General features: G+C 42.7%; 1 protein-coding gene across 13 annotated transcripts in view; it reads left to right on the forward strand.

Moving 5' to 3' along the window:
- The window catches only part of Sgms1 (sphingomyelin synthase 1), a 274571-nt gene that overhangs the window by 245871 nt on the left and 5418 nt on the right, over positions 1-23282 (forward strand). For all 13 annotated transcript variants that reach the window (XM_029472300.2, XM_029472303.2, XM_021151328.3 and 10 more), the window contains 2 exons: positions 6522-6639; positions 21949-22102. In XM_029472300.2, the coding sequence (XP_029328160.1) occupies positions 6522-6639; positions 21949-22102 (272 nt within the window). The remainder of the gene's footprint in view (positions 1-6521; positions 6640-21948; positions 22103-23282) is intronic.

Genomic DNA, 23282 nt, shown 5'->3' on the forward strand with positions numbered 1-23282 from the left:
CTCTGGTGCCAGTGCCTCTGCTGTCAGTGCTGAGATCATTGGTGTTAGAAACACACATTATTTTGCTTTCATTGAGTTGTGAATGGGTTGTTAATGCTGTAAAGAAGTTTTAAAAACATAAAAATAAAGACAGGATAAAAAGAAACGGGGCTTCCTTAGAGGAGGTCAGCTCTAAACTGAATATCCATGGCAGGCATCTAGAAAGGGAAAATACAGACAGTCCAGGCAGAGAGTCACTGTCACAGAGGTCCTACCTACAGTGGAAGGGACTTTGCAGGTAGTGCTCAAAGAACTTTGGATAATAAAACAGAAGTTCAGAGATTTACTTTGAAGGATGGGAGTGGGCTAGGTGGGCAGTGGTGGACAGAGGCGAGAAAGACCTAAGACTGTGTAGACCTAGTGAAGAACATAAAGTGTGTGCATGATGAAATTGACAGCCACTTGATGGGTTCAAAGAAGGTGACTGTTCGTGGGGTCTAGGGTAATCTTACTGTGACTGTTATAAGTAAACACCACAAGCTAGGTTCTTATCAGCAACTGCTTATTTCTTCTTTCTGGAGGCCAAGAAGACCGAGGCTAATGGATCTTGCCGGGATCTCTAGCTGCTCTTTGTAACCACATTCTCCCATGTGGTAGAAGAATGCCAGCCCACACTCTTTGATCTCTCTCTTTTTAAAAAAAAAAAAAAAATATATATATATATATATATATATATATATATATATATTATTTTATTTTTTTAATTAGGTATTTTCCTCATTTACATTTCCAATTCTATCCCAAAAGCCCCCCAGACCCTCCCCCCGTCACTCCCCTACCCACCCGCTCCCACTTCTTGGCCCTGGCATTCCCCTGTATTGAGGCATATAAAGTCTGTATGACCAATGGGCCTCTCTTTCCACTGATGGCCGACTAGGCCATCTTCTGCTACATATGCAGCTAGAGTCAAGAGCTCCGGGGTACTGGTTAGTTCATATTGTTGTTCCACCTATAGGATTGCAGACCCCTTTAGCTCCTTGGGTACTTTCTCTAGCTTCTCGATTGGGAGCCCTGTGTTCCATCCAATAGCTGACTGTGAGCATCCACTTCTGTGTTTGCTAGGCCCCGGCATCGTCTCACAAGAGACAGCTATATCAGGGTCCTTTCAGCAAAATCTTGCTGGCGTATGCAATGGTGTCAGTGTTTGGAGGCTGATTATGGGATGGATTCCTGGGTATGGCAGTCTCTAGATGGTCCATCCTTTTGTCTCAGCTCCAAACTTTGTCTCTGTAACTCCTTCCATGGGTGTTTTGTTCCCAATTCTAAGAAGAGGCAAAGTGTCCACACTTTGGTCTTTGTTCTTGAGTTTCATGCGTTTAGCAAATCTCTTAAATAGATGCTTATCTCATTCCCAAGGCCTCAGCCTTAGGATGTCATCACTGATGATCAGATTTTAGCTTGAATTTGAGAGTCTCACAAACACCAAGACCATAGAGACAAGAATTACACTGAGACGGATTGATACCAAAAAAAAGTCACTGGAAATTGGGATGAAGTGGAGGGTTAAGGAAGAGAAGGTGTAAAGATGATTGAATAAACAGGACATGACACATGTATTGTTTGATGCCTTCATGAAAGTACTAGATTATTAGTGGTTTCGTAGTTATTGTGGAATAAGGTGTCTTAGGCATGGGTTCTATTGCTGTGAAACAACACCGTGACCAAAAAGCAAACTGGGGAAGAAAGGGTTTTACTTGGCTCACTCTTCCATATTGCTGTTCACCACTGAAGTCAGGACAGGAACTCAAACAGGGCAAGAACCTGGAAGCAGGAGTTTGTGCAGAGGCCATGGAGGGGTGCTGCTTACTGGCTTGCTTCTCGAGGCTTGATCAGCCTGCTTTCTTATATCACCCAGAACCACCAGCCCAGGGATGGTACCACCAACAATAGGCTGACCCTCCCGCATCAATAACTAAGAAGATATATTACCGCCAGATCTTATGCAGGCATTTTCTCAAGTCTCTCCATTCTAGTTTGTGAGTCAAGTGAGACCAGCCAGCAGATAAGGAAATTATCAAAATGTTTTGTAGAGTTCTAGCCCATAGAAAATATCACACAAAGCATGAGATGAAAAAAATGAATTAAGTTTAAAATCTAACTAAAGTATAATAGAATCTTAACTCACCTGTGCGTAGTCAAAATGGGATTTCTAGTGCTGCTAAGCATGTTTTTTTCCTAATTATTTTGTCTTATGTAATTATACTGCAGTTTAGACTTAATGAGACTCAGTTTTGCCTTGTATGAAATAGGAATTGTAGCCATGCATTGCTGGGTCATTTTAAGAAATAAATGGGGGAGTGGGTGGAGAAATGGCTCCGAGGTGAGGAGCACGGGCTCTGTACAGCACTCACAGCAGGTGACTCAGAACCGCCTGCTATGCCAGTTCCGTAGTAGTACTGTAGTTCAAGTAGTACTGTAGATCAAGCCTCGAGAAGCAGTTCTGTAGTTCTGCCTACAGGCCTCCGTAGGCTCTGTAGGCAGCAGGCACACATGTAGTGCATATACATATATTCAGGTACTCACACATATGAAACGAAGTAGATGGTACAAAGCTTAAAGGCAGGAAGGAGAAATTTGACAAAATTCCCCATGTTTTTCTAAGCAAGTTAAAGTAAGTATCGCGATACCCCGTTCTTAGTTCTGTTCCATAGCCTTTCCATCCATTGCTAGCCTGTTTCCCTTATAAGAAGGAAGGTAGTGTCCTTGGCCTCCTCCTTCTGATGAAGAAGCAAATTTCATAGAAGATTTACAGAGATGACTGAGGTCGCCAAGAAAGTCTTTGTTAAAGGTAAAGCTAGCTAGCCCCCGGGGATGGCGGTCGGTGGTCCTGCTGTGGTCCAAGGAGGCGGTGGTCCTGCTGTGGCCCAGTGATGCTGGTGGTCCTGCTGTGGCCCAGTGATGGCGGTGGTCCTGCTGTGGCCCAGTGATGGCGGTGGTCCTGCTGTGGCCCAGTAATGGTCTGCCATGGGTTGCATGCTCGAATCACCTTGAGCTCTGCCCACGATGGCTCCCTCTGATTCCGCATCACACTGCATGCCATCTTCCTCATTTGCTGCCTCTTAGTTGTGAGTCTGATGCTTGGTCCACTGTTTTGTGTATGGATGTATTTGTTTCTAAAAGCTAAGAGCTTCCAGAAAGCAGTAGGTGATAAAATCTACATCCAAGAAATGGGTTAGAAACAAATGGAAAAAGTACAGGAAATAGTATGAACTCTGGGGGGTCAGAATGGTCATTATCTATAATTTCTTTAACTATGTTTGTCTTTAAGAGCTTGGAAAACAGAGTAACTTAATTCTGAGTCCATCAGCTCAGCACTTTAGTGATAGAGTTAAGGGTCAGCAGTTGAAAGCCAATCTTAACTACACAGGGTGTCTGAGACCTGGGATTCAAGAAACTGTGTTTAGGTGTGTGTGTGTGTGGAATGGAGACAAGGAACATACCCTAAAGATGTTTTTGTGCTGATATACTTCTTCAGGCAGCCCGTGTTCTACTTTAAGCCAAGAATTATGAGTGTCCTGCTGCTGTGCATCCATGGAAAGACTGCTTGCGGAGCCAAATCACTTTCCAGTATTAATTGAACTTTACAGTGTCTTCCTTTCTTCGGCCATTTTTCTTTTAGATTTTTAAACCTTTGTACTAGGTGCCAGAGACTGTCTGATACTGCGACATTCAGTCTGATCATCGAGTCACAGAATCAGATTCTAAGTCCTGGTTCCTTTTTAAATTTTCGATGTTAAAACATTCAGTAGCAGCCTGGGGCCATGGCTCAGTGAGACAGTACTTGCCTGTATTCCAGGCCTGAACTCAACTATGTTCACCCAAAGCCCCGGCCCAACACAGCTTTATAAGTCACCTGCACTGGAGGCAGCATGCTTTTTCAGCAAGTCTGAATTATATGTAAAATATCAACGCCTGTACTCATATTTTTTATAAGCAAATTTGGTAGATACAATATTTGGGGGGAGCAGAAATGAGCCTGATATGCAGTAATAAGGAACAATACTTATCTGTTCGCAGATATAATCTGTGATACAATAATTATTCCAAGTGTGAGCAGATAGGAATGCCGACTTTTGAACATGAAAGACATATTTCTGGGCATTTGATGAATACCTTGGTGTTGGGGAATTATATCTGGCATCTAACTCTTGTTAGCATTTTCTTAATCTCTAGTAACATCCCATGAACCTTCCTTCTATAATTCTTTTTCTTTTTAGAATATTATTTCTATTTTTGAGATTATAATATAATTACATCATTTCTTCCTTCCCTGTCCTCCCTCCCATCCCTTTTATATACTCCCCCTTTGTTATCTTTCAAATCCATGGCCTCTTTTGGCATTAATTGTTGTTACCAGCATATATGTATATACATATATATTCCAAAATACATAAATGCAATTGCTCTGTCTGTATAATATTACTTGCGTGTATGTTTTCAGGACTGCCCATTTGTTATTGGATTAACCAGTTGGTGTGCTTGTCTCGGAGGAAGACTGTGTCTCCCACCCGCAGCATTTCCTAGTTGCCTGGAGCCTTTGTGTTAGGGGTGAGGCTTCGTGGTCTTCACCCAGCCACTTTTCGTGCCTGTCGGTGCCATCCCTGTCCAGCTCACGTTTAGGCAGTCATGTAGGTGAGGCTCATGACTGTGACTTGGGACATTCTTAGGAGACACAGTCTCACAGCAATCTCCCTGATCCTCTGGCTCTTACAGTCTTTCTGCTCCCTCTTCCACAATGATTCCTGAACCTTAGGTCCAGGACTTGTTTTGTGGATATAATCCCTGGGACTGGGCTCCAAGGTTCTTTTTCTTTTCTTTTCTTTTCTTTTCTTTTCTTTTCTTTTCTTTTCTTTTCTTTTCTTTTCTTTTCTTTTATTTTATTTTCTTTTCTTTTCTTTTATTTTCTTTTATTTTATTTTATTCTACTTTGAGATACATCATGAATTTAAAAACCTTTGAAAAAGAATTCTAATTGTGTGAGACTCTTGAGTTTAGGACAGGAGTGCCCGGGAGCACAATCCTTTGAACCACACATACTCTGCTTTTAACATACAGCCTGACCACAACAGCTCACACTGTTCATTTCACCCTGGCACTTCCCTCGTGGTATTCTTGACTGACATCTCTAGACTTTACTTTTCGTTGTGCTGTGGCTTTCATTAGACTTGAAACCAGTGGTACCCACCTCTGCAAGAGAGCTTTACGTAGAATAAATTCTTAGCCCATCGGGAGAGATATGAACAGGTGACTAAGAGAAACAATTAAAGCCAACATTAATACAATAGTTTTGACCCAGCTTCTGAAACATAGAGAAGGCAACAAAATACCCACCAGTCCTCAGTTAACTTGTGTGGAGTGTGTGTGCCAGTGAAAGGCAGCTAGAAGAGCAGAAAGCTGTCTTTGCTCATATCTGTATGTATGTATGTATGTATGTTTATGATCACACGGTACTGGGTCACTCAGTTCCTCTTATGAAAACAACAATTAGAAAAAACAACCCATCTTGAGCAAAAATAGATACAGTACACAGTATATAATAGTAGAGTGACCAGTGTTCACTGATCTTAAGGGAAAACCTATCCCATGTTCCTAAATTTTCCATTTTATTTAATTCACACTTCCCCAGGGCAACTTGAACTTTCCAAGCCTGAAAGAAAAGAATCACAGGATGTGATTCTGCTCCACTGGCCGGCCGGGAGACAGTTAGAGAGGGGTCTTGTTTAAGGATGCTTAGGACTGCATTAACAAGGTTAAGTCCAAGAAACAGATGGGCTTTGGTGCTAGAAGAGTTCATAGGACTTGGGATATTCATGTATTCATCCCATTCACTAGAAACTAGTGCTTCTTGTTCTTGTTCATATTTTGTAGCTGCCTGTCTATTCCTGCCCTGTGTGAGGGATTTCCAGATTTCATTTCTAGAGCTCTTGCCCCATTTTATTTATTCTGAGGCAGCAGAGTCACCAGGAGCCTTGTCAGGGTTGGACTCTGTCTTCCATTGTTCTTTTCTTTGATGGTCTCCTACGCACACCGCTGTAGCAGTTTAGCGGCCGACTTCTTAAACAGCAGAACATCTATAGTTCTCGTTCTGATGCCATTCTCAGAGATGCTGAACATTTGCCACCTGCACTGCACAGGCTCTGGCCATTCTGAATGGGCTCCGCTTGTCCATCATTTGAGCAGCAGCAATGCAGACTTAAGGCCTGTGAGGCCTGATTTGTAGCACTGTGGATCACTGTGGTTCCTTTTGGCCAGTTAATGGCACATTGGTTTTTTTGTTTTTTGTATTTTTGGTTTTTCCGATGTACAACTGACGTTAGTCTACGATGCCCCGTCCAGGTCCTTTGCTAGTGATACTTGTAGCACTCTGATTTCAAGCTCTTGACGAGATTTCTGGGTTTGTTTTGTTGGGTCATTGAAAACTGAGTAAATGAAACTGCGGAATTTCTTGACTGAGAATCTGCCCTGTTTTTCCCTTTTTCTAGGTCTATTATTAGCAGAAGATTTTTCTGCATAGTTGGCACGCTGTACCTGTATCGGTGTATTACAATGTATGTAACTACACTCCCAGTACCTGGCATGCATTTCAACTGTTCTCCGAAGGTAAACTACTCCTCCCTGTCATTTCCCACTTTTGTTTGTTTCTCTTCTTGCCCTGGGGACCTTAGACTAAGGCCAAGATGAAAACTGATTCAGACTCACTTCTGGGAATGTCCCTAAGCTATAGGACCAGACAGCCACACCCTTCTTAGAATTCCCTAGCTTCGCCAGCCCCTCCCAGCTTAGAACCAATGGGAGCTTTTTATGGGAGTGGAGCTCTTTGTATCCTGCCAGCCTATTAAATATGTTCTCCTTCTCTGTAGCTATGGGTATGCTCTCTACCGAGACAGACAGGCACACTCCCAGCCCCTGGCAGTCCTCTGCCAATTCCTATGACACTGTTCTTGGGAAGAGCGTGGGGCCCTGCATCTGCTATCTTTTCTTGTAGCCCAGAAGGTTTTGAACCTGTCCTTTATTCCTAGAATCAAGTAACTGTTACCTCAGAATAGATTTTTTTTTAACTAGAAAGCCTTTGGAATCTCATCAAATAGGAAAAGACTTAATTCTTTAACATATTAAACCTCTTTAGTAGTGCAATCAGAAAAAAAAGGCTAAGTTCTTGCCTTGATTTCTTGATTTTAATATACATATGTATATATATATATTAAATATAAGAATATAAAACATAGACTTAATATAGTTAATGTATATTATATATACAAAATAAAAAAAATACTTTGAGATCATTTATCTTCATTAAATCATGTGCTGAGAGAGCCAGGAACTTTTGGTTTCTTCCCTTTTAAGTCTCTTCCTGCCAAAGGATCATCCTGTCAGAGGGGCTTTACAGAGGGGACTTCAATGCTCACTCTGGAGGGTTTTTTAATGGAATCTTTATGATAGGGAGTTCGGGATCCTTTAGTTTCCCTGCGAATCTTCTCTCTTCCCAAACTTAGCGGACGTTCTCACAGAGGTGGCTGGGTACTTTCCTGACTCTGTCGAAGGGTCACTGAACTCGGGAGAGTGGATGTCCCAAGCACAGAGCCTTGTCATCAGCCCTTCTTCTCTGAACCTACTCGCGCTGTTCCTCAGCCCTTCCCTGGAAGCCACCCTCCCATCCTGGTTTTATCCTTTGTAAAAGCTCCCCACAACCAGCTTGCCCTTGTAGAATTCATTATTTATTTATTTAATAGTTGGAAATACTGAACTATTGAGAGTCCAGCCACTCTTGTTAAGAGTCTGGTTGATAAACAAAATGTTCTATACTGTAAACATAACAATTGTGATACACACCTAAGTGCAGTTGAACTGTTTGTTTGCCTTTTTTTTTTTTTCCCCTAAGATAGAGTTTCTTTTTCCTGGCTGTCCTGGAAATAGACCAGGCTGGCCTCAAACTCACAGAAATCTGCCTGTTTCTGCCTCCTGAGTGCTGGGATTAAATGTGGTCACCAGCACCACTGAGCTGATGGGTTTTTCTGTTTTGTTTTTGTTTGTTTGTTTGTTTGTTTGTTTGTTTTTTCCTGGCTTTTTGAGACAGGGTTTCTCTGTATAGCCCTGGCAGTCCTGGAACTCACTTTGTAGACAAGACTGGCCTCGAACTCAGAAATCCGCCTGCTTCTGCCTCTTGAGTGCTGGGATTAAAGGCGTGCACCACCACGCCCGGCTGCAGTTCAGTTCTTAAAAGAATCTGTATATTGGTAAACTTGCTGCAAAGAAGTAGAAAGATGTGGATTCTGAAGATAAGTCCCGCATCCAGGGACTGCTTTCCCCTCCCTAGTTCTAGTGCTGTGCCTTTGTGAGGGTGTCTGCACCTCTTCTCAGCCCTTCAAGTCCAGAGAGGTGAGCCAGAGTCACCAGTGTACCTAACCACAGTCCATGGCTAAGAATAGCCCTCAGGTTTTGTTGGTAGAGGCAGAGATCGCAGGCACGGCATGTAAACTAACTCACATGTGTCACCCAAGTGTGGGCCAAAGATCCAAACTGGTGCAGTGATTCTTCAGCAATCTTCCTTCTAGAACTCAGCATCTTAAAAAGGAACAGTCGAAGGAGTCTTAGCACACCTTCGTGAGCAGTAGTTAAAACTCAGACTGACTTATTTTGTAGATTAAGAAAAAAGAATTTAAAACATAGCTTTTATTTATTTATTTTTTAATGCAAGATTTAGCCCAGGGAATACAACTTTTTATTTTGTCCTGGAATTTTCCAGTGCACTTAGTGTAGAGAGACTGAGTGTAAGGACATCTGTTATACTCAACACTCAGATTCACTTCCTGTTACAACTTGTTATTGTTGGTTCATCTACCTTTGTTTTGGAAGTGTCTATATCACCACAGATGTAGCATGCACTGCAACACTGGGCATTTTATTGCATTATACTCTTAGTAGTCAACAGAATTCATACTCCTTTGATATTGGCAGTTATCAGTTCATGGAATTAGTCCACTTGTCTTGAAGGCATTTTTGATGGTCTGTTTGCATTCATTAGGATCCAGACTCTTTACATGACAGTTGCTTTGTCTGTCTGTCTGTCTGTCTGTCTGACTCTTTCTCCTCATGGCAGTAAAATATAGAGTGCAGACCCTTGGTCCTGATGCCACCCACATTCACCAGTTTCTTGTGATGTCAGCTCACTTGTTGCTCTCCCTCCTCCATACTTTCTCTCAACAGGAAGTTGTCTTTGAATACTTGATAAGGTTTGGTTTTAGCAAGTTTGGCAGGAATTCTTCATTGAGAGAACATAAAGCCGTCTGAATCTAGATAGAAGAGCTGGATAGAACCCTCGGGTGGCAGATCAAGTCTGAGAATCAGTGTTCTGCCAGATGATGGAATGATCCAGTATGGGCCAGTATCCAAAAGGAGACAGGGATGGCACTCAGAGGCCTCAGAGACCAGCCCTGCCCATTTTAGTCACTAGGGGAAGGGAATCCGATTCAGAAATAGCCTCATTGAAGGTCCCTTGTTGTCAAAGGCATCTTCACCACCAAACTGCCATCAGCCTCTAAGACCAAAGTGGGCGTGGTACTGTCTTGTTCTTCCACTGAGAACTGGACAGTCTGCATTAAGCAGCTTTATGTTTTAGGAGCTCAGGTACACGGGATGAGCCAGTAGAGATGCACTCCATTGAAAGCACTCTAAAACTTGCCTGGTTCAGGCTCATACCTGATGGAATGAAATTTTGGAATGGTACCATAAAAGGATCAAGATAAGTCACTAACCCTGAGGATGGGAAGCACACACCAGACAGCTAGGAGCAGTGTTTGTTTATGAGGTCAAATGGCAGTAATTAGACAGAGGAAAGACAGGGAAGGACTTCATTGACTGCGCTTACCACTAGAATACTTGTAAGTGGGAAGCAAAAGGGGTTAGTGACTTTGGGAAGAATATATGTTCGTGGGAGACAGCCAAGTGGTGATATTTCTGATGGCCAGGTTTGTAAGTCTCAAGTTGAAAACCAGGGCTAGGATTTATCATATTCTGAGTGATGGTAAAACCTATAATATAGATGCAAAGTCCACAGACATAGAATACTTAGTGCTTATATAGTGAGCTGGATATTCAGGATCTGAGGTCTCTTCAGGCCTGATATTAGTAGGTTCTTTTAAAGTCTCACTTACTACTAAACTTAATGGAAGTCAGCTAAGCTTTACGTCAGAGCTCCGCTGAGTGAGGAACTTAAACCTGGTTCCACCGTGGTGAATGGGGTTCCACGTTCACCCCTATACTAGTCTACCTGACACTTCCCTCAGCATCAGGCTTGAAAACAGACAGCTTATCAGAAAATTGTTGCAGCAAATGGACAACGGTCATGGTAGAAGTCGCTCTCACGAGAGTGCACGAGCTTTAGCAGCAGTCATGAGACAATGGGTCGGCAAGTAGAGCAGGCGTCCTGTCAGATGTTGCTGCAACAGTGATAAGTCACTGGGAACTCGGAGGAAAGGGAAGTGGATCTGCTTACTTCCTGAGTTAAAAATGACAGAAGCACCTTCCTCTACCCATGCGGTGTGTGTGTGCCGGGCTGATGCTGGAAGCTGACAGCCCTGTTAACACAGCTTTTCGACAAGAGCTTATGCGGATCTCCCCCACCTTCCTCTTCCTATCGCAGCTGTTTAGGATTTACTTTAAACAAAAAACAAAAAAAACAATATAGTAACAGTTGATAATCTTTGATTTTAGGTCAGTTTGTGGTTTGGCGGGGGATGGGGGGTGTTTTTAACTCATAGAAAAAACAAAGCACCCTGTTGTGCTCACTCCCCAGATGTGCACTCCCCAGATGTACACTCCCCAGATGTGCTCCATGATAACTTTTGGGCAAGTTGAGCTGGTGCTGACTACTAAGCCTTAACCTAAGCCACACGCTGGTTCTATTGTGGTTTCTGTGCTGACCTTAGATATCAAAACGGAGATGACACCTCAGCCAGGACATTTGGCAGAAGAGTTTCATTTGAATTTTATTCCGACCGCCAACCAACGGGTCTCCATCAGACAGGGACCTTGTTCGTGTTTGGTGCCATCTGATGCTTCTTGTTGAGTGGGGCAGCTTTGGGAAGACCTTCACAGTTTGTGTGTCTGCTGCTGTCCCCTTGTCTCAGTGTGAGATTTCAGCCATCAAAGCCCCCTGGTCTTGTTGCTGATTTCCCTTAGATGTTGGCCTCATGGACCCCCTGCCTTGGACAAGTCCATCCTTGCAAGGCAGCAGACTCTGCTTCATGGCAATGGCAATTATAGTCATACCCTGTTCAGAGGTGGCAGCTGGCATATCTCACAAGCCTCCCACACTGACACACTTTGGTCGTCTGATGAGCCTTTAAGCAACCTTGTGAGGAAAGAGCTGGTTGCAATACAAAAGTAATTTGGTGTCACAGAGTTCAATCATGTGGAGCTTTGGTAGTCTGACTAGCCCTTGGCAGCCTTCTGTGGACTTCAGAAAGAGCTGGTTCCATTGCATAGGTAATTTGGTGTCACCGAGTTAAGTCACGTGAGGCATAGGGATATACTCGCTTTTGCTCAATCTTCTGTCTACTCCTGTTTCTTGTCAGTATAATTTTCCTTTTTTGTTTTCACTTTTTTTCTGTTTCTCTTTTCTCTCTGTTGCTATTCTCTCTTTTCACTTTTAGGAGCAACAGTGACAGCAATGTAGTAAAAATTTGTCTTTTAAAAATTACTTTTTCAAAGACAAAAACCACATGGTCATCTCGTTAGATGCGGAAAAAGCATTTGACAAGATCCAACACCCATTCATGATAAAAGTCTTGGAAAGATCAGGAATTCAAGGCCCATACCTAAACATGATAAAAGCAATCTACAGCAAACCAGTAGCCAACATCAAAGTAAATAGTGAGAAGCTTGAAGCAATCCCTCTAAAATCAGGAACTAGACAAGGCTGTCCACTTTCTCCATACCTATTCAACATTGTACTTGAAGTCCTAGCCAGAGCAATTCGACAACAAAAGGAGATCAAAGGGATACAAATTGGAAAAGATAAAGTCAAAATATCACTTTTTGCAGATGATATGATAGTATATATAAGTGACCCTAAAAATTCCACCAGAGAACTCCTAAGCCTGATAGACAGCTTCGGTGAAGTAGCTGGATATAAAATTAACTCAAACAAATCAATGGCCTTTCTCTACACAAAGAATAAACAGGCTGAGAAAGAAATTAGGGAAACAACACCCTTCTCAATAGTCACAAATAATATAAAATATCTTGGCGTGACTCTAACTAAGGAAGTGAAAGATCTGTATAATAAAAACTTCAAGTCTCTGAAGAAAGAAATTATAGAAGATCTCAGAAGATGGAAAGATCTCCCATGCTCATGGATTGGCAGGATCAACATTGTAAAAATGGCTATCTTGCCAAAAGCAATCTACAGATTCAATGCAATCCCCATCAAAATTCCAAATCAATTCTTCAACGAATTAGAAACTGCAATCTGCAAATTCATCTGGAATAACAAAAAACCTAGGATAGCCAAAACTCTTCTCAAGGATAAAAGAACCTCTGGTGGAATCACCATGCCGGACCTAAAGCTTTACTACAGAGCAATTGTGATAAAAACTGCATGGTACTGGTATAGTGACAGACAAATAGACCAATGGAATAGAATTGAAGACCCAGAAATGAACCCACACACCTACAGTCACTTGATCTTCGACAAGGGAGCTAAAAACATCCAGTGGAAGAAAGACAGCATTTTCAACAAATGGTGCTGGCACAACTGGTTGTTATCATGTAGAAGAATGCGAATCGATCCATTCCTATCTCCTTGTACTAAGGTCAAGTCTAAGTGGATCAAGGAACTTCACGTAAAACCAGAGACACTGAAACTTATAGAGGAGAAAGTGGGGAAAAGCCTTGAAGACATGGGCACAGGGGAAAAATTCTTGAATAGAACAGCAATGGCTTGTGCTGTAAGATCGAGAATTGACAAGTGGGACCTCATGAAACTGCAAAGCTTCTGCAAGGCAAAAGACACCATCAATAAGACAAAAAAAAACACCAACAGATTGGGAAAGGATCTTCACCTATCCTAAATCAGATAAGGGAATAATATCCAATATATATAAAGAACTCAAGAAGGTGGACTCCAGAAAGTCAAATAACCCCATTAAAAAATGGGGCTCAGAACTGAACAAAGAATTCTCACCTGAGGAATACAGAATGGCAGAGAAGCACCTGAAAAAATGTTCAACATCCTTAATCATCAGGGAAATGCAAATCAAAACAACCCTGAGATTCCATCTCACACCAGTCAGAATGGCTAAGATCAAAAATTCAGGTGACAGCAGATGCTGGCGAGGATGTGGAGAAAGAGGAACACTCCTCCATTGTTGGTGGGATTGCAAGCTTGTACAACCACTCTGGAAATCAGTCTGGCGGTTCCTCAGAAAATTGGACATAGTACTACCGGAGGATCCAGCAATACCTCTCCTGGGCATATATCCAGAAGATGTCCCAACCGGTAAAAAGGACACATGCTCCACTATGTTCATAGCAGCCCTATTTATAATAGCCAGAAGCTGGAAAGAACCCAGATGTCCCTCAACAGAGGAATGGATACAGAAATTATGGTACATTTACACAATGGAGTACTACTCAGCTATTAAAAAGAATGAATTTATGAAATTCCTAGCCAAATGGATGGACCTGGAGGGCATCATCTTGAGTGAGGTAACACAATCACAAAAGAACTCACACAATATGTATTCACTGATAAGTGGATATTAGCCCAAAACTTAGGATACCCAAGATATAAGATACAATTTGCTAAATGCATGAAACTCAAGAAGAATGAAGACCAAAGTGTGGACACTGTGCCCCTTCTTAGAATTGGGAACAAAACACCCAGGAAAGGAGTTACAGAGACAAAGTTCTTAGCTGTTATGAAAGGATGGACCATTTAGAGACTGCCGTATCCAGGGATCTATCCCATAATCAGCTTCTAAACGCTGACACCATTGCATACACTAGCAAGATTTTGCTGAAAGGACCCAAATATAGCTGTCTCTTGTGAGACAATGCCGGGGCCTAGCAAACACAGGAGTGGATGTTCACAGTCAGCTATTGGATGTATCACAGGGCTCCCAATGGAGAAGCTAGAGAAAGTACCCAAGGAGCTAAAGGGATCTGCAACCCTATTGTTGGAACAACATGATGTACTAACCAGTACCCCGGAGCTCATGTCTCTAGCTACATATGTATCGAAAGATGGCCTAGTCGGCCATCACTGGAAAGAGAGGCCCATTGGACTTGCAAACTTTATATGCCCCAATATAGGGGAATGCCAGGGCCAAAAGAATGGGAATGGGTGGGTAGGGAAGTGGGGGGGCGCTATGGGGGACTTTTGGGATAGCATTGGAAATGTAATTGAGGAAAATATGTAATAAAAATATTAAAAATTTTTTAAAAATTACTTTTATTGTAAATAAATTTTATGACAGACACACTGAAAGTATGTACTAAAGAGAAATTTTTAAAATTCATATTTCAGTACAATAGTCCTTTATGGTTGTTTTTCTCACAAGTCCAACTCTACTATCTGTGCATTTATCACTTTGGTTAAAACTTGTATTTGACAAGTGCACTTTGCACCATTTTATAGCTCCTTGGCAGCTCCAGTTTCCTTACTGAGGAAATGTTGTCACTTGCTCAGATTGCAAGAAAATGCAGAATTGTTGATATGATTTCAGTTGATTAGAAGAGATTATTTTTCCAAGCAAACATCTCTGGAGAACCTGTTATGGGTGGACATAGTGTGGAATATTAAGGTCACAAAAGTACATAGCAAGTGTCCGGTCCATCCCCACCCTCACTCCCTGGGCCTCCAGAGCTAAGGGTCCTGTGTGATCTCAACAGGTCACTCCCTGGCTTAGTCACTCCTTCCTGTATGGATATGGGGGTTCTGGTTGCCATGGAAGCACAGGAAAGCAGCCACTGTGCTGAGCATGCATGCAGCTAGAGGTGTGTCTGAGCCAAGGCTCAGAGGGACAAGTCAGAGTCTGCCAAGTGGAAGCAGCGAGAACATTGGTAGAAGGGGACCATACAGGGAATTTAGAATAACTTGAGGTTGAGGGAACACAGGGGTCTCATCATCTGGTCCCAGTGGCCTGAGATGTAGCAAGGCAGGTAGGCTATGGGCAGATTTAAAGGGCCTTGAACCCTTCTAAAGTTTGGATTTCCAGACCATAGAAAGTCAAGAAAGGTTTTAGTAGGAGGTTTTGATGTACTGACAGTTAGTTGTCTTTTAAAAATACATTTACCCAGTCATGCAGTAGGATGTTTGGGTGAGAGGGACATAGACTTTGGTTGGTGCTAAGTTGTGTTATCCTTTTTTGATGTCCACCGGTGGTCCACAATATCTTGTCCTCATTTAGTTCTCAAAACAGTGACTGGAGGACCTGGATTCAGTTAGAGGCATGTGGCTCTGCCCAGTGTTTCAGAGTAGACAGGATATCTATCTGGCCACACATCTGTAGTAGGTGATGCTTGTTCATGGTTGTATGAACTAGAGGTGAGGGATGTCCAAGCCAGGCCCTGTGTTAACCAAGACACTGGAAAGGCAAGGAAAGTCTTACAGATATTAGGAGACATACACCATGAAGAGGAAAGGCATTAACAGGGGAGCTCCAGACAGCCGCAGAGGAGACTTTACCCACTGGCTCAGGGTGCAAGAAGGTGGACAGTGACATTTTCACCATGGGGAATGTCTCAAGCTACCTGGACACGAAAGGCCACCCATGAGCACTCTAAAACACCAGGCTGTTGTGCTTGGGAACTCTCCCTCTGGCTGTGTCATTTTGCGAAGCTTTGTTTCTTGCTTTGGCAGTGCTGAGGTTCGAGCCCCGGGCCTGTCACCTGCTCCTCTTCTCCCTGAGCTGTCCTCTCAGTCCTCAGTGGTTATGCTTGAGACAGTTTGAGAATGACGATATGAGACTGTAATAAATCAAAAGGAGCTTTATATAATGTCAGAGGCAACTTAGGAAAATTAATAGGTGTAAAAGAAATAGATGACTATTTGGTAGCCTTTGAGGAAATAATTCAAAAATCATAATCTATAATGGGTATGTACTGAAGCTATTAGGTGAAGGTTAAGGCCAATAACAGGTATACAGCTTTTAAAAATCACATTTCTTATTAACTATAAAGGGGCAAAGATAACATATTTAGTAGAGAAGTCTGGCAAGCATTGCAGTGGCCAGGTGGTCACACCAGTAGCTGGGCAAATGGCACCAGGGCTTCTTCGCAGGTGCATGGGATGGAGACCACAGCCGTTGTCTTTGTTCCGCCAACAGCATTTAATTTGAACTTAAGCAGACTGCAGCATTCAGAGAGGAACCGAGGATGGAGATGAACCTGAAGGTGTGAATATCACAGAAGAAAACCACACAGAAGAACTATAGTGGATGCTGACAGCTGAGCATGCCAGGCCACCTCAGCTCTGGCCTCTGAGCTGATCCTAAATCAGTCGGGAAAGGGAGATGGAGATATTGTTGGAGCTGTTGAGGGCTCAGACAGAGAATATGAAGTGTGATTGGGGTTGAATCATTGTAGATTTCATGAGCCTGATTACAGGAGAGAACTTCTTATTTTAGACTTGGAGTAAGGTATTTTGATAAAATATTTACAGTTGATGAGCCAAAATGAAGGGCTTCCTTATTCATTCCACTGTTCTTTCCATATAAAACATTTTAAAATAAAAGCATGAATACATTTTTGGTAACCTCCACTCACCAACCAGGTTGATTAGAGGACTTGAACACTCCCACCCCCAAACTTAGAGCAATGTCATTTTGGTATAGGGACATTTTGCTTTAAACACTGGAGTGTAGGTAATAGCTGATCTATATTCGAGGTTTTTATGAGGCCTTTGGATACTGTCCTTATTAAAGGATGTGAAAAAAAATATTTTTGGCTGGGGTAACAGGAGGCTAGTGGCAGATGAGTGTTTTGTTGCTGATGTTGCTTAGAGACCCCCACCCACCCAGAAGCCTGCTCAATGGAGGAATTGATGCAAACGTTTGATAATGGGGAAGGAACAAACCCTCCACAGCCGAGTGGAGTTAGAACTCTTAGAAGCCATGTAGGAAGAGACAGTCCAGCGAAGCCTCTCCTGCTGCTAAGTCGTGGTGGGTGGAGTGTGTTTGTGGAGGGAAAGCCTGTCTCTTCAGGGCTGGGAGAGTCCAAAAGTGTCTCTTGAGTGATCAGGAGATGGTCACAAATGAGCATCCCACAGGGCTGCTGATTCAAGGAGAGCCATGTCAGTTTATAGCCGTTGAGCCTGAGACCCTGCCACAAACTGCCTTACTTGTTAGTAGTGACGTTGTCTTCAATTTCTGTAATATCAGCAATCACTTTGAAAACAACTAGAACCCAAGGCTAGAGTAAAAGAAATGATTCCTACTTGGTTAACTTAAAAGCTGATGTTGGACTCATGACATTTATAGGGAAAAGAAAGGAGTAGAGAGAAAAGAATGGATTTAAACACATTATATGCACATATGAATATTAAATAAAGTGGTTTGTGGGGGCAGAGAGTTTCCAGACCAAGTGTCTCTGGATAGCCCTGGATGTCTTGGAACTTTCTCTATAGACCAGGCTGACCCTGAACTTAGATAATCCCCACCTGCCTCTCCTGAGTGCTGGGCCCAGAGGTGTGCACCACCACCACCACCACCAGGCTTAAAGTATCTAAAATAAAGTTTGAGATAGATTTGTGTTCATTGTTGTTCCTATAAAGTGTGTCTGGGGAGCCAGTGAGATGGTTTAACACAGAAAAGCATTTGTCATCTACCTGTGTTCAGTCGTCAGAGCAGTGGGAAGGTGGAAGGAAAGGCTCAGCTCTGCAAAGCTGTTGTCCAGCCTCCATGTGGGTACCCCAGCACACCCATGCACAGCCATCCCACCCATACACGCAATTATAGGAAACCAATGAAGTATATTTGTAAGCCAGATGATGGTGCATACCTGTAAACCCAACACTAGGGAAGGCCATGAGTTTCAGGCTGGTCTGGACCACATGATGAAAACCTGTCTCACACACTAGTAAAATCTCTTAGAGACCAATATAGCATCATATAAAGCAGGAGAGCATGAACCAAATTGAGATCACTTGATTTTAAAAGGCATAGGAAAGGTAAAATGGATTAAATTTTATTAGAGTAGTAGCTAAGTATGAACCTGGAAATGCTGCCCCTTGCTGTTTCTGAAGGTGTTTACAGCCATAACATCTCCTAGATAGAGAGAGCCCTTAGTTCTGATCCCCAGTCAGTGTGTGCATCCTTGGGACCAGTCGGCAGCCTCTGTTTACTTTCTCTTCTGCCAGATGGACAACATAACATCATTGTTAACCAGTGAACAGGCTTCAGATGTGATGAGACAGTTGATGGGAAAATCTGTTAAAACTTTAGAATCTCTGTAAAGAACATATGGTTCTTTATTCTGTAGCACCACCCCACCATGATGAGGAGCCAGTGAAACAAAGCAAGGGGGAAGAATCAGCAGCTTCGAGCAGCTCCTCCCGCTGAGGGATCTAGAGGGATCCACCCTTCCGGTTGTTTTATTTCCCACTGGGGCCTAAAGAACCTTTCATATTTTCCTATTAATTTGTAAATATCTCTTCTTGGTTTTGGACAGAAGCCTGTCCACCAACCTCCAGGAATGGCTTGCTTCACAGGCATTTGGGGAGTTGGCTGGGGGAGATCTTCAAGCGCGTGGATTTCTTGGTGGCTGCACAAGGCAGGATGATGGGGTCTTCTCATCTGTCTGTTTCTGTCTCTGCCGGGTGGTCCCTTACCTGCCCCGCTGTTGGTTTGGGTGTTTAAGAAGGAGTTTTCAGGGATATGTGACCAATAAAGAATTATCTGTTTTGGAGGAAGACTGTTGTTTAGGGACAATATATTGTAATTTGCCAGAGTAGGTAGATCTCGTAAATAGGTTCCATAAATCTTTATACGGGATCCTTGGCAGATCTGGGTAGCACAGGAATATGACACTAACAGTGTGCTCATACTTCTGTGAGGTGCTTGGGCTTCTGCAGGAAGAGTTATTCAGTATGAATTCAGGGCTTGGTTTAATCAAACTCTGGGCATGGTGGTTGGCACAGTGCTTTGCTAATTATGTGGCCGTGCATCATTTAGTGACACGGGTACTTTCTGGTGTATGTCACCAGGCTGATTCATTCTTATGCAAACTCCATACCCCTGAGATTCCTTCTGTGCTACAAAACTAGGCTTATAGCACGAGACAGCATTGACCATTCAAGGCAAGTGTAACCTGATTTCAGTATGTATACTAATCCTAAAACGATACAGTACAAACTATAATGGAGCTTCGGACAGTCACCATGAATGGCACTTGCTGGCCTATAGGTTGCTCTAGGAGGGCCACGGAATGAGTATGAAGTTCTAGAACAGGACTGTGCTGCTGTAGGCCTAACAGACACTGCACAGATAGGCTGTACATTTATAAAGACTGTTTCCCCTCAGTAATAAGTTGACACTGTAACTCTTTAAAAAGTTTTGATATTAGTGTTCTTTTATAAGGTTACTTACCTTAAAATACATTGTAAAACTGTACAAAAATATACAGATACACATTAGCTTAAGCCTACAGCAGATTCCCTATAGACAGGAATCCCTCAAGCACTCTATACAGAATCCCCTCAGCACTATACACGGGATGCCCTCATCACTGTGCACCGGATCCCCTCATCACTATTGATGTTCTTTATCTCCATGTCTCTTGACCCCGGCCCCATCTGGGCTCCTTTTCCTATTTCTTTTTCACTCTTAACGAGATCTCACCACATGTGTAGCTCTTTCTTCATATTTTCCTCTTTTACTAGTGATATGGCAATATAATTTCTTTTCTGTAATTCTTGTTGTTTGTTTATTTGTTTTTTTTTTTTCCTGCACAGTCATCTCAGGCTCCCAAGTGCTCAGATGCCAGGCAGCATTAGGTGATTACCTCATCTGGCTATAATTTTTTGGTTTGAGGGGACAGAGGTTCATGGTAGGCTGGCTTTAAACTAGCCCAAAATGCCCTTGAGCTCTGATATTCTCTGTTATTAATTTCCTGCTGTGGAACGTGAGAACTTCCTGTCCTCTGTACCTTTTCCTCCCTTCACCCTGCCATCCCCGGGGCACAGAGCATCTTGTCCTGTCTTCCCTCTGTGGTTGTGTATCCTCTGTAACTCAGTAGACAGCACTTACCCGGTTACAGCTTTGTAAACAATCATCACCCCTAAGCTGTGTCCCTTTCCTGTAATTACAGTACACTAGTTTGTTTCCCACGGAGCCAGCTTTTGCCTTGTGTTTTCTTTAGTAGTTTTCTATATATTTACCCATCCTCGGCTTCTGCTTTCTAGTCCAATGTCATGGCTAGCCTGTGAGTCTCATGCCCCCGAAGACCTCTGTAAAGCATCTGGGCTAGGCACTATGTGACTCAATGTTAGAGCCACACAACACTGCCGCTCTTTCTTTGTTGCCATTCCAGAAAGGCCTGGTTCTATCTTTCTCTTTACTTATTAACTTGTTTGTAGAATGCATCCTCTGCAGGTCCTGGAGAAGAATATAGACATGGCAAACAGTCTAAAGTCTTATGTATATAAAAGAAGGTTTAGTTACATGGCTAGGTCTAAAACCTACACTGGGAATCATACTGCTTAAAAACTTGGAGCCCCACCCCACCTCCCACCCTTGAAACAATCTTTTTTTCTAGAGTGCTCTCTAAGCGTCATATGCATGTAGGTCTTTCATCTAAAGCTCACCATAATCTGAGGACTTCGGTGTGGCAGTACTCAGTTCTGATGTGCCACAACATGGGATCCTTCAGTGTAGTCTACTTCCTTCTGTTGTGCTGAGCATTTTAAGGTCCCTTTGAATAGGGATGGGATGGTCATATCCTCTGTGTGGTCTGGCAGCTTGCTCTTCCAAAATAGAAATCCTAATTGCTTTTTTTTTTTTTAATTATAATGAAACGTGCATTTTCTAAAGCTGGGGTGTTAGCAATTAGATATTGAAAAGGGGATTATGGTGATTAAATTGGCCAACTAGGATGTAAAAGGATACTGCAGGGGCTGGAGAGGTAGCCCAATGGTTAAGAGCACTTGTGGCTCTTACAGTGTTTGATGTTCCAGCATCTACATGGTGACTTAGAACCATCCATAACTGCTGTTCCGGGGGACCCTCTTCTGACCTCCAGGGGCACCAGGCACACACTTGGCACATACATATACATGCAAGCAAAACATCCATGCACATAAAATCAATAAATCTCTGAAAAAAAAGGGTATCTCCAAAAGAGTGCTACAATCATGAGATACAAACATTTGCATGCCTTCTTTGATGGAACAAATACAAGTTAAGCGAGTCATTTAAGTCATTTATTACTCATCCAGCCCAGACTTGCATCTCAGGCAGCTAGATTACTTTATAAACTTCTCTTACTAAAAGAAAAACTAGCCAGGTCTGCCTGTGTGATTTCAGAGGGCTGAAGGTACATCGTTTGGAGTCCCTTGTTTCATGCTTTTGACCCACCAGCTTCCAGTTACTTTAGCTAATAAGTCAGAACTGTCATCCTTTGGGCAGAAACATATCTGTAAATAAATGTTCGCTCAGGATATACACTTTCTTTTTCCAAAGAAATTATGGCAAATCAACCACAAATTCTTTCTGGTTTATCGTGGTAAAGCAAGTTGGATGGCGGCACATGGCTTAGCGGTAGGGTCTAGCATGCTTGAGGCCCTGGGTTAGAATCTCAAACCCCCACACCTGCTGAAATGTAATGTTGAGAAAGTTTGTATTGTCTGTGTCTCGATGATAGCAACGGTCAAGGTGAACTAACGATGACTCTCACTTTCTCTTTTTCTGGTAGCTCTTTGGAGACTGGGAAGCTCAAGTGCGGAGAATAATGAAGCTCATTGCTGGAGGTGGCTTATCCATCACAGGCTCGCACAACATGTGTGGCGACTATCTGTACAGTGGCCACACGGTCATGCTAACGCTCACCTACCTATTTATCAAAGAGTGTAAGTCTAAAACAACCTTGCTTTGTAATTTTCTCACCTGCCACGCCCATGGTCCTTTGGAAAATCAGTTTGGGCAAAGTTCCTTAAAGCCAGACTGAGGCCTGAGGACCACTGCCTTATCTTATCCTTGTGCACCCAGGAAAGCACTTGGCTACACTTCTAGACAAGAAGTACCTTGTCTGTGGATGTCAGCTATAATGTTTGGGTGGTTTTACATATATGTAAGTGGAATCATTTATATATAGTAAATACATTTTAAAAATCCCGGTGGGAGGGATTCTATCTGCTTTAGACCATTTATGTTCCCAGATTAAAGGCAGACAGACAGACAGACAGACAGACAGACACACACACACACACAGCCTTTATATTTTTAAAATATGCTTTAGGCAACACAATAGCTAGGCAGCTGCCTACCCTCCATGCTGTTAGAATCTGCCTCCCTAACTATAACCCCGAATTATCAATTACTATGTTTCATTGTTCCATCTGGGCTGCTCTCAGCTCTAATTGGCCAACCCATATGACCACGTCTTCTTTACTCCTACCCCATGATGTCTCTCTCTCTCCCTCTTGCATGTTCTTCTTCTTCCATGGCCAATCCTTCCTCCTCCCTCCTTCCTCCTGCTCCTTCTAGGCCCACCAAAACTCAACCCCACCTATCTCTCTTCTGCCAGCTATTGACTGCTAGCATCTTTATTCACCAATCAGAGTTAACTTGGAGGCAGGGTCCCAGAGGCTACATGCAGACTCCCAGGTCTTGGGGTTCCCACTTAACATTACAATAAACAATAAAAGAAAACCTCAACAGTTACATACATGTATATGCATATATGTGAGTGCTTATATATGTGCATATATGTGTATGTGTATATATATTTGTATATTTGTGTATATGTAAATATGTATATAGATATAGATATATGTTTGTGTGCATGTATATGTGTGTATTATCTTAATTAGGGGTTTATTGCTGTGATGAGACATCATAACCACAGAAGCTTTTATGAAGGAAAATGTTTAATTGGGGGTTGCTTACAGCTCAGAAGTTTATTCGTCCATTATAGCTGTGGTGAGAAGCAGGGTGGTACACAGGCAGATGTGGTGCCAGAGAGTTAGGTAAGAGTTGTACATGTGGACACACGGGCGGGCAGTGGAAAGAGCTAGTGAGCCACCAGGC

Source organism: Mus caroli, unplaced genomic scaffold (genome assembly GCF_978045245.1).
Source record: "Mus caroli unplaced genomic scaffold, Mus_caroli_1 scaffold_20, whole genome shotgun sequence".
Taxonomy (NCBI): Eukaryota; Metazoa; Chordata; class Mammalia; order Rodentia; family Muridae; genus Mus; species Mus caroli.